The 13313-nt window shown below is 41.7% G+C and overlaps 1 protein-coding gene across 1 annotated transcript in view; it reads left to right on the plus strand.

Moving 5' to 3' along the window:
* The window catches only part of LOC124280002 (sodium-coupled monocarboxylate transporter 1-like), a 36184-nt gene that overhangs the window by 5276 nt on the left and 17595 nt on the right, over positions 1-13313 (plus strand). The window contains exons 4-6 of the mRNA XM_046715885.1: positions 1908-2037; positions 5513-5601; positions 8983-9098. Of these exons, the coding sequence (XP_046571841.1) occupies positions 1908-2037; positions 5513-5601; positions 8983-9098 (335 nt within the window). The remainder of the gene's footprint in view (positions 1-1907; positions 2038-5512; positions 5602-8982; positions 9099-13313) is intronic.

Here is a 13313-nt window from a genome sequence, read left to right on the forward strand (position 1 = left end):
TGGTGGGGCATCATGAATATATGCTGTTGCTGGTTGCATCTTAGAATGAAGGAGTTTCGGGATTTTATACAAGGGATGGTGGTGGGGCATCATGAATATATGCTGTTGCTGGTTGCATCTTAGAATGAAGGGAGTTTCGGGATTTTATACAAGGGATGGTGGTGGGGCATCATGAATATATGCTGTTGCTGGTTGCATCTTAGAATGAAGGGAGTTTCGGGATTTTATACAACGGATGGTGGTGGGGCATCATGAATATATGCTGTTGCTGGTTGCATCTTAGGATGAAGGGAGTTTCGGGATTTTATACAAGGGATGGCGGTGGGGCATCATGAATATACGCTGTTGCTGGTTGCATCTTAGGATGAAGGGAGTTTCGGGATTTTATACAAGGGATGGCGGTGGGGCATCATGAATATACGCTGTTGCTGGTTGCATCTTAGGATGAAGGGAGTTTCGGGATTTTATACAAGGGATGGCGGTGGGGCATCATGAATATACGCTGTTGCTGGTTGCATCTTAGAATGAAGGAGTTTCGGGATTTTATACAAGGGATGGTGGTGGGGCATCATGAATATATGCTGTTGCTGGTTGCATCTTAGAATGAAGGGAGTTTCGGGATTTTATACAAGGGATGGTGGTGGGGCATCATGAATATATGCTGTTGCTGGTTGCATCTTAGAATGAAGGGAGTTTCGGGATTTTATACAAGGGATGGTGGTGGGGCATCATGAATATATGCTGTTGCTGGTTGCATCTTAGAATGAAGGGAGTTTCGGGATTTTATACAAGGGATGGTGGTGGGGCATCATGAATATATGCTGTTGCTGGTTGCATCTTAGAATGAAGGAGTTTCGGGATTTTATACAAGGGATGGTGGTGGGGCATCATGAATATATGCTGTTGCTGGTTGCATCTTAGAATGAAGGGAGTTTCGGGATTTTATACAAGGGATGGTGGTGGGGCATCATGAATATATGCTGTTGCTGGTTGCATCTTAGAATGAAGGAGTTTCAGGGATTTTATACAAGGGATGGTGGTGGGGCATCATGAATATATGCTGTTGCTGGTTGCATCTTAGAATGAAGGGAGTTTCGGGATTTTATACAAGGGATGGTGGTGGGGCATCATGAATATATGCTGTTGCTGGTTGCATCTTAGAATGAAGGGAGTTTCGGGATTTTATACAAGGGATGGTGGTGGGGCATCATGAATATATGCTGTTGCTGGTTGCATCTTAGAATGAAGGGAGTTTCGGGATTTTATACAAAGGGATGGTGGTGGGGCATCATGAATATATGCTGTTGCTGGTTGCATCTTAGGATGAAGGGAGTTTCGGGATTTTATACAAGGGATGGCGGTGGGGCATCATGAATATACGCTGTTGCTGGTTGCATCTTAGGATGAAGGGAGTTTCGGGATTTTATACAAGGGATGGCGGTGGGGCATCATGAATATACGCTGTTGCTGGTTGCATCTTAGGATGAAGGGAGTTTCGGGATTTTATACAAGGGATGGCGGTGGGGCATCATGAATATACGCTGTTGCTGGTTGCATCTTAGGATGAAGGGAGTTTCGGGATTTTATACAAGGGATGGCAATATGCTGTTTTCGGAAGAGCGTAGTGTTGTGCTGCTTTATGAGACGAGGGGTGTATTGAATGATATGACGCCATTATAGGGCTCACGTAGTGTGTAGGATGCTACTCTTGGATGATGAAGTTCAAAGATTGTTCAGGATGGTCAGGCTCGACAAGTGTACATAACGTTTTATAGTATGGATAGGGTGTACACTATGGGGGACGATATGACTTGGGGAATATACAGAATGTAATGCTCAAAATGAGGCTAAAAAATAAAGTCAGTTTGGTTTGATACGATGTCAGCATCTCTGTTTCCTGTTTCCAGTGCTATTTGGATTAACTCGGTTGGGCTAGCTGTCATTGTCAGTATCTGCTGCCTCATCGGGATTGTGATGTTTGCCTTCTACAAAGACTGCCATCCGCTGCACTATAACCTCATCAACAGCACGGACGAGGTACAGTGACATGTAGAACGTCATATGCTATTTAGTCTTAGCTATACAGCGGATACAAGAGAGAGCCTGCTGCAGACAGCACCTGTCAAAGTGTACTGGGAACATACAGTGGCAAGTGCCTTAATATAGACAGAGCGTCACGCACAGAACATCATTCTTCATATAACCTGGTGAGCATCACCGAGGAGGTGCATTATTACATAAAACTGGTTCTCCTTTGTCAGAACTTCTCCGTAGAGCAAATGATTAACAACATGTTCTTGCGGCATCGGGACCACCTCCGTCGTGAAAAGGTTAGAGCGTCCGCCCGGAGAGTGGAAGGTCGCGGGTTCGATCCCATCGCGTCATATTAAAAGACGTTAAAATATGGTACTTGTTGTCCCTGCCTGGCGCTCGGCATTAATGGGTACAACAAAGACTGGTCGGCTCGGAGTCAGTATAATGTGTCTGAGTGAGGTATTCATGCTTCACTGCGGCATGGTATCTCAGTGGGATAGCACTATAAAACCAGCTTCTGTCTGGGCTAGTACAAGCAGCCGCACATACACATACACACGCATGCACGTCGTCATGTGAGCGAAATATTCTCAAGACCGACGTTAAACCCAATTTCACCTCACCTCTTGCGGCATCGTATGTCATTGACAGGGGTACACCGATTAGTGTAAACATATTTTATTCAAAATAAATTGAACTAGGATTGGTAAACAAGCCGTAATGGCTTATTTGAATACCTCTCCATTTCATTGATGTATGAATAAAACAAATATTAAATAATATGCTGCATGATAGGAAAGCAAGCAACCTGCGTATTGAACATCATTAATTATTTATCAAACCTATGCGAATTTATTATAAAAGAATGGACAGATTTTAGTATAAAAGAAGTTTATTTTTGTTTGGATTGCCATTTAGGACATAATTTAAAGTATATCCATGTTCGTAAAAATACATGTGATATCTGATGTTGGAATAATTAGGACAAGTAAAGAAGTAATGTAAAGTATCCTCATAGGGGTGACCACAGGAGCAGAATGGATCAACTGAAATGTGCCGTTTAAACATGTGCGCTTTCAAATCACTGCACCCAAGTCTGAGGCGTGAGTGGATAATTTGGCAGAAACGTGTACCAAAGTTTTTAACAAATATACTCTCCCAAAAAAGAAACGCATATAGGAATTTCAACTGTAATGTTTATGTTTATTTTAAAACATCTTGTAGGCTTTATGAGTCAATGAAATATAGCGAAATTGCACACTGGGAATGCAGACTGATCTGTCTTTGGCACCAACTCGAGAAAAGTCAGTTTGAGTGTCACATGGAGACGTGTGGTGGCGCTGAAGTCAATACCTCGTGTGACCACCGTGGACATCCAGAACTGCACGGCATCGCCTCGGCATCGAACGAATAAGTCTCAGAATCTCGTGTTGCCCAATCGCAGCCCACTCTGCCTGTAGTGCCTGTGCGAGTTGCTGAAGTGTCTGGGGCTGAGGGTTACGGCGTCGCACCCGTCTGTCCAGGGCATCCCACAGATATTCGATCGGGTTTAAGTCCGGTGATCTTGAGGGCCAGGGGAGCACATTGATGTTGTGGTTCTGGAGGAAGTCTCTAGTGTGACGTGCTGTGTGGGGCCTGGCATTGTCCTGTTGAAACAACTCCCTCTGGCGATCAATGATTGGAAGGAGGTGTGGGAGTAGGATTTCGTCACAGTACCGTTGAGCTGTCAGGTTGCCCTGGATCATCACCAAATCACTTCTCCTACGGCAGGTGATCACCCCCCACATCATAACATTTCCCCGGCCGAATCTGTCCACCTGGGGAACGCAAGCGTCGGCAAAACGTTCACGTCGACGTCTGTACACCCACATTCTTCCATCGCGTCGTTCCAATAGAAATCGTGATTCATCACTGAACCAGATTCTACGCCAATTCGGTAGGTTCCAGGCCTGAACGTTGGTGCACCATTGAACTCGATGTTGACGATTTGGTTGTCGAAACACAAGGGCAAAATAACGTCTTCTGGCACGTACACCAGCCTCTCTCAACCTGTTCCTGGCGGTCTGTGCAGAAAGCCTCCTCAATCTGGGTATTTTTCGAGCGGTACTGGTCGCCGTAGCTGTTCGATGACGCAAGTGATGTACCTCGATGTAGCGATCCTACGCCGCAGTGGTCGCTCGAGGTCGTCCACTACGAGGGGCATCTGCTACCGCATTCTGCCGGCGATATCTCTCCCAGAGCCGTGAAATGGTGCTTTGGTGAACATTCATGCGTCGGGCAACTGCACGTTGAGACTGGCCAGCTTCAAGCAAACCAATGGCGATATGACGGTTGGCTTCACTTAGACGTGGCATTTTGCGTTCATCAACAATATTCCAAATACAGTAAATAATCGACAGACAGCGATCAAACTTTTATACCCATCATTGAAACTATCTGATCCCCAACTTTCACGTGCATTGCATGTAAATTGTGTATTCTGTGACACTACACGCAGAAATTGAAAATAATGGGTATTTTACGAATGGTGCGTTTTGTTGTGATGTTTCAAAACATAAACACCATAGGACTCATAAACAGAGCAAAACCTTTTGTAAAATGAATCACGTTTTAATTCATTGCTACATGAAATTGCTATTTTCATGATGCGTTTCTTTTTGGAGAGAGTATATATTAAAATTAAGTGGTTTTGATGATTCTAATACATGTTTGAATTGGCCTATGGTTTCAATAGCGTACATATTTTCAGGCAAATCATTCCATTGTCTATTGTATCTGGTAAAAACGAATTCTTATACAAATCACTACGACATCTTATAATTTGAATGTTATTTCTGTTTCTTAATCTATGGTCACTTAACTGTGATACTGTTAAATAAACTGGTGTCATATGATGAACCATTTTGTAAAATAATGATAACTTGTTAAATTGTCTACGGTCAACTAGGGGCATGGAGTCAGTTTCCTTATATATATTTAATCATGACTTGTTCCTCTAACTGCCCCGCAAATCGTCCTTTGATAAACAGCTGGTAAGAGCTCCTGGTCTGTAGTTTTTACATTCATTAAAACTACCTTGTTTATGAATAGGAATGACATATTGCTGGGAATTCACAATATTCTAATGATAAATTGAATAGATTAGAAAGAGGAGTAAAAAGGGATGGCGCAATCATTTTGATAAATCTGTTACCTATTTTGTCTGGTCCACTGGCTTTGGAAATATCAACTGATAATAGGATGTCTCTTATTTCTTGCGTAGTCAATACAATAGAGTCAAGTGCAGTCTCAACTTTACATTCAAGTGTAAGGAAGGATAATCTACTTGTGCATGGTTAGCACAATATTCATTAAATATATTTGCTTTATCTTTACAGCGATTAGATATCTATTATTCCATTCAATCCACTTTCACAAACATGCTAATCATTTCCTATCATTCGATATGAAAATACGAAACCCCACCTTGGCATTGCAGTTACTGCCTCTGTTCGTGATGGACATCTTGGGACATCTGCCTGGTCTACCTGGAATCTTCCTCTCCTGTATCTTCAGTGGAAGCCTCAGGTACAACAATATCATATGTGTATATACAATATACAAAGACAGTCACAGGTACCACAATATCAGTTGTGTATGTACAATATACAGTGACAGTATCAGGTACAACAATATCATTTGTGTATATACAATATACAATGACAGCCTCAGGTATAACAATATCATATGTGTATATACAATATACAATGACAGCCTCAGGTACAATAATATCATATGTGTAAATACAACAAACAATGACAGTCACAGGTACAACAATATCATATGTGTATATACAATATACAATGTCAGCCTCAGGTACAACAATATCGTATGTGTATATACAACATACAATGACAGTCTCAGGTATAACAATATCATATGTATATATACAATATACAATGACAGCCTCAGGTACAACAATATCATATGTCTATATACAATATACAATGACAGCCTCAGGTACAACAATATCATATGTCTATATACAACATACAATGACAGCTTCAGGTACAACAATATCATATGTCTATATACAATATACAATGACAGCCTCAGGTACAACAATATCATATGTGTACATACAATATACAATGACAGCCTCAGGTATAACAATATCATTTGTGTATATACAATATACAATGACAGTCTCAGGTATAACAATATCATTTGTGTATATACAACATACAATGACAGTCTCAGGTATAACAATATCATTTGTGTATATACAACATACAATGACAGTCTCAGGTATAACAATATCATATGTGTATATACAATATACAATGACAGCCTCAGGTATAACAATATCATTTGTGTATATACAATATACAATGACAGCCTCAGGTATAACAATATCATTTGTGTATATACAACATACAATGACAGTCTCAGGTATAACAATATCATATGTGTATATACAATATACAATGACAGCCTCAGGTATAACAATATCATATGTGTATATACAATTTACAAAGACAGTCACAGGTACAACAATATCATTTGTGTATATACAATATACAATGACAGTCACAGGTACAACAATAACTTTGTGTATATACAATATACAATGTCAGCCTCAGGTACAACAATATCATATGTGTATAAACAACATACAATGACAGTCTCAGGTACAACAATATCATATGTGTATATACAACATACAATGACAGTCTCAGGTATAACAATATCATATGTGTATATACAACATACAATGACAGCCTCAGGTACAACAATATCATATGTGTATATACAATATACAATGACAGCCTCAGGTATAACAATATCATATGTGTATATACAATATACAAAGACAGCCTCAGGTACAACAATATCATTTCTGTGTATACAATATACAATGACAGTCACAGGTACAACAATATCATTTGTGTATATACAATATACAATGACAGCCTCAGGTATAACAATATCGTATGTGTATATACAATATACAATGACAGCCTCAGGTACAACAATATCATATGTGTATATACAATATACAATGACAGCCTCAGGTATAACAATACCATATGTGTATATACAATATACAATGACAGTCACAGGTACAACAATATCATTTGTGTATATACAATATACAATGACAGCCTCATGTATAACAATATCATATGTGTATATACAATATACAAAGACAGTCACAGGTACCACAATATCAGTTGTGTATGTACAATATACAGTGACAGTCACAGGTACAACAATATCATATGTGTATATACAACATACAATGACAGCCTCAGGTACAACAATATCATATGTGTATATACAACATACAATGACAGTCTCAGGTACAACAATATCATATGTGTATATACAACATACAATGACAGCCTCAGGTACAACAATATCATATGTGTATATACAACATACAATGACAGCCTCAGGTACAACAATATCATTTGTGTATATACAACACACAATGACGGTCTCAGGTACAACAATATCATTTGTGTATATACAATATACAATGACAGCCTCATGTATAACAATATCATATGTGTATATACAACATACAATGACAGCCTCAGGTATAACAATATCATATGTGTATATGCAACATACAATGTCAGTCACAGGTACAATAATATCATATGTGTATATATAACATACAATGACAGTCACAGGTACAACAATATCATTTGTGTATATACAATATACAATGACAGCCTCAGGTATAACAATACCATATGTGTATATACAATATACAATGACAGTCACAGGTACAACAATATCATTTGTGTATGTACAACATACAATGACAGTCACAGATACACCAATATCATTTGTGTATATACAATATACAATGACAGCCTCAGGTATAACAATATCATTTGTGTATATACAATATACAAAGACAGTCACAGGTGCAACAATATCATTTGTGTATGTACAATATACAATGACAGTCACAGGTGCAACAATATCATATGTGTATATACAATATACAATGACAGCCTCAGGTACAATAATATCATCTCCGTATATACAATATACAATTACAGCCTCAGGTACAACAATATCATATGTGTAAATACAACAAACAATGACAGTCACAGGTACAACAATATCATATGTGTATATACAATATACAATGACAGTCTCAGGTACAACAATATCATATGTGTATATAAAACATGCAATGACAGTCACAGGTACAACAATATCATATGTGTATAAACAACATACAATGACAGTCCCAGGTACAACAATATCATATGTGTATATACAACATACAATGACAGCCTCAGGTACAACAATATCATATGTGTATATACAACATACAATGACAGCCTCAGGTATAACAATATCATATGTGTATATGCAACATACAATGACAGCCTATAACAATATCATATGTGTATATACAATATACAATGACAGCCTCAGGTATAACAATACCATATGTGTATATGCAATATACAATGACAGCCTCAGGTACAACAATATCATTTGTGTATATACAATATACAATGACAGCCTCCGGTATGACAATACCATATGTGTATATACAACATACAATGACAGCCTCAGGTACAACAATTTCATTTGTGTATATACAACACACAATGACAGCCTCAGGTACAACAATATCATATGTGTATATACAATATACAATGACAGCCTCAGGTATAACAATTACCATATGTGTATATACAACATACAATGACAGTCACATATCATTGTTTACCAATGATGAGCTATAATCACACTACTTGCTGTTGTTGAGCTACTCTCATAGTTTACCACTGGTGAGCTGTACTCACGCTACTTGCTGTTGTTGAGCTACTCTCATAGTTTACCACTGATGAGCTATACTCACGCTATCTAGTATTGTTATATTGACGTTGTGTTCCCCTGGCGAACCTTATTGACGTGCTAATTCATTTACTGCAGCTCATTGTCCTCGGGTATAAATGCTTTGTCAGCCGTGGTGCTCCAGGACTACGTCAGGCCCTTCAGTTCTCGATCCCTCAGCAACCTTCAAGCTACAATCATCACTAAATGTACAGGTGAGATTTTGAGTAAGATATGCCTTTAGGAGCATTAATTTCATAAATAGTTTATTCCATCTAGCAGAGCAAAAGCCGTCGGGTGAATTTGTAATTTGATTTTGAAATTATAAATGCATTTTAAATTATATACATTTAATGAAAATGGGTTACATCAATCCCAAAACGGTTAAAATACTGATAACTTAGAGACTCGGTGAAATGATTGATCTTAGTCCAACGAGGGTACGATCGCGACATGATGAACATATACATGCGGTTCTTGGAATCTGTACCACTGATTGATTACCAACTACAAAATGTCCTAGTTGACGATGTCCTAGTTGATGATGTTCTGCTGAATAATGAACTACAGTAAGATGTCCCAGTTGGTGATGCCGTACTGCATTATGAACTAAAGGGTGTCCCAGTTGGTGATGCCGTACTGCATTATGAACTACAGGGTGTCCCAGTTGGTGATGCCGTACTGCATTATAAACTACAGCGTGTCCCAGTTGGTGATGTCGTACTGCATTATGAACTAAAGGGTGTCCCAGTTGTTGATGCCGTACTGCATTATGAACTACAGGGTGTCCCAGTTGGTGATGTCGTACTGCATTAAGAACTACAGGGTGTCCCAGTTGGTGATGCCGTACTGCATTATGAGCTACAGGGTGTCCCAGCTGGTGATGCGGTACTGCATTATGAACTACAGGGTGTCCCAGTTGGTGATGTCGTACTGCATTATGAACTACAGCGTGTCCCAGTTGGGGATGTCGTACTGCAGTATGAACTACAGGGTGTCCCAGTTGGTGATGCCGTACTGCATTATGAACTACAGGGTGTCCCAGCTGGTGATGCGGTACTGCATTATGAACTACAGGGTGTCCCAGTTGGTGATGCCATACTCCATTATGAACTACAGCGTGTCCCAGTTGGTGATGTCGTACTGCAGTATGAAGTACAGGGTGTCCCAGTTGGTGATGCCGTACTGTAGTATGAACTTCAGGGTGTTGCAGTTGGCGATGCCGTACTGCATTATGAACTACAGGGTGTCCCAGTTGGTGATGCCGTACTGCATTATGAACTAAAGGGTGTCCCAGTTGGTGATGCCGTACTGCATAATGAACTAAAGGGTGTCCCAGTTGGGGATGTCGTACTGCATTATGAGCTAAAGGGTGTCCTAGTTGGTGATGCCGTACTGCATTATGAACTACAGGGTGTCCCAGTTGGTGATGCCGTACTGCATTATGAACTACAGGGTGTCCCAGTTGGTGATGCCGTACTGCATTATGAACTACAGGGTGTCCCAGTTGGTGATGCCGTACTGCATAATGAACTACAGGGTGTCCCAGTTGGTGATGTCGTACTGCATTATGAACTACAGGGTGTCCCAGTTGGTGATGCGGTACTGCATTATGAAGTACAGGGTGTCCCAGTTGGTGATGCCGTACTGCATTATGAACTACAGGGTGTCCCAGTTGGTGATGTCGTACTGCATTATGAACTAAAAGGGTGTCCCTAGTTGGTGATGCCGTACTGCATTATGAACTACAGGGTGTCCCAGTTGGCGATGCCGTACTGCATTATGAACTACAGGGTGTCCCAGTTGGTGATGCCGTACTGCATTATGAACTAAAGGGTGTCCCAGTTGGTGATGCCGTACTGCATAATGAACTAAAGGGTGTCCCAGTTGGGGATGTCGTACTGCATTATGAACTAAAGGGTGTCCTAGTTGGTGATGCCGTACTGCAGTATGAACTACAGGGTGTCCCGGTTGGTGATGCCGTACTGCATTATGAACTACAGGGTGTCCCAGTTGGTGATGCCGTACTGCATTATGAACTACAGGGTGTCCCAGTTGGTGATGCCGTACTGCATTATGAACTACAGGGTGTCCCAGTTGGTGATGCTGTACTGCAGTATGAACTACAGGGTGTCCCAGTTGGTGATGCCGTACTGCAGTATGAACTACAGGGTGTCCCAGTTGGTGATGCCGTACTGTAGTATGAAGTACAGGCCGTCCCAGTTGGTGATGCCATACTGCAGTATGAACTACAGGGTGTCTCTGTTGGTGATGCCGTACTGCATTATAAACTACATGGTGTCCAAGTTGGTGATGCCGTACTGCAGTATGAACTACAGAGTGTCCCAGTTGGTGATGCCGTACTGCATTATGAGCTACAGGGTGTCCCAGTTGGTGATGCGGTACTGCATTATGAACTACAGGCTGTCCCAGTTGGTGATGCCGTACTGCATTATGAACTACAGGGTGTCCCAGTTGGTGATGTCGTACTGCATTATGAACTAAAGGGTGTCCCAGTTGGTGATGCGGTACTGCATTATGAAGTACAGGGTGTCCCAGTTGGTGATGCCGTACTGCATTATGAACTACAGGGTGTCCCAGTTGGTGATGTCGTACTGCATTATGAACTAAAGGGTGTCCTAGTTGGTGATGCCGTACTGCATTATGAACTACAGGGTGTCCCAGTTGGTGATACCGTACTGCATTATGAACTAAAGGGTGTCCCAGTTGGTGATGCCGTACTGTAGTATGAAGTACAGGCCGTCCCAGTTGGTGATGCCATACTGCAGTATGAACTACAGGGTGTCTCTGTTGGTGATGCCGTACTGCATTATAAACTACATGGTGTCCAAGTTGGTGATGCCGTACTGCAGTATGAACTACAGAGTGTCCCAGTTGGTGATGCCGTACTGCATTATGAGCTACAGGGTGTCCCAGTTGGTGATGCGGTACTGCATTATGAACTACAGGCTGTCCCAGTTGGTGATGCCGTACTGCATTATGAACTACAGGGTGTCCCAGTTGGTGATGTCGTACTGCATTATGAACTAAAGGGTGTCCCAGTTGGTGATGCGGTACTGCATTATGAACTACAGGGTGTCCCAGTTGGTGATGCCGTTCTGCATTATGAACAACAGGGTGTCCCAGTTGGTGATGTCGTACTGCATTATGAACTAAAGGGTTTCCTATTTGGTGATGCCGTACTGCATTATGAACTACAGGGTGTCCCAGTTGGTGATACCGTACTGCATTATGAACTACAGGGTGTCCCAGTTGGTGATGCCGTACTGCATTATGAACTAAAGGGTGTCCCAGTTGGTGATGCCGTACTGTAGTATGAAGTACAGGGTGTCCCAGTTGGTGATGCCGTACTGCATTTTGAACTACAGGGTGTGTCCCAGTTGGTGATGCCGTACTGCATTATGAACTACAGGATGTCCCAGTTGGTGATGCCGTACTGCATTATGAACTACAGGGTGTCCCAGTTGGTGATGCCGTACTGCATTATGAACTACAGGGTGTCCCAGTTGGTGATGCCGTACTGCATAATGAACTACAGGGTGTCCCAGTTGGTGATGTCGTACTGCATTATGAACTACATGGTGTCCCAGTTGGTGATGCTGTACTGCAGTATGAACTACAGGGTGTCCCAGTTGGTGATGCCGTACTGCATTATGAGCTACAGGGTGTCCCAGTTGGTGATGCCGTACTGTATTATGAACTACAGGGTGTCCCAGTTGGTGATGCCGTACTGCAGTATGAACTACAGGGTGTCCCAGTTGGTGATGCCGTACTGTAGTATGAAGTACAGGCCGTCCCAGTTGGTGATGCCATACTGCAGTATGAACTACAGGGTGTCTCTGTTGGTGATGCCGTACTGCATTATAAACTACATGGTGTCCAAGTTGGTGATGCCGTACTGCAATATGAACTACAGAGTGTCCCAGTTGGTGATGCCGTACTGCATTATGAGCTACAGGAGGTGTCCCAGTTGGTGATGCGGTACTGCATTATGAACTACAGGCTGTCCCAGTTGGTGATGCCGTACTGCATTATGAACTACAGGGTGTCCCAGTTGGTGATGTCGTACTGCATTATGAACTACAGGGTGTCCCAGTTGGTGATGCCGTACTGCATTATGAGCTACAGGATGTCCCAGTTGGTGATGCCGTACTGCATTATGAACTACAGGGTGTCCCAGTTGGTGATGTCGTACTGCATTATGAACTACAGGGTGTCCCAGTTGGTGATGCCGTACTGCATTATGAGCTACAGGATGTCCCAGTTGGTGATGCCGTACTGCATTATGAACTACAGGGTGTCCCAGTTGGTGATGTCGTACTGCATTATGAACTACAGGGTGTCCCAGTTGGTGATGCCGTACTGCATTATGAAGTACAGGGTGTCCCAGTTGGTGATGCCGTACTGCA

This window comes from Haliotis rubra, unplaced genomic scaffold (assembly GCF_003918875.1).
Source record: "Haliotis rubra isolate DU_JTF1 unplaced genomic scaffold, ASM391887v1 Scf1070, whole genome shotgun sequence".
Taxonomy (NCBI): domain Eukaryota; kingdom Metazoa; phylum Mollusca; class Gastropoda; order Lepetellida; family Haliotidae; genus Haliotis; species Haliotis rubra.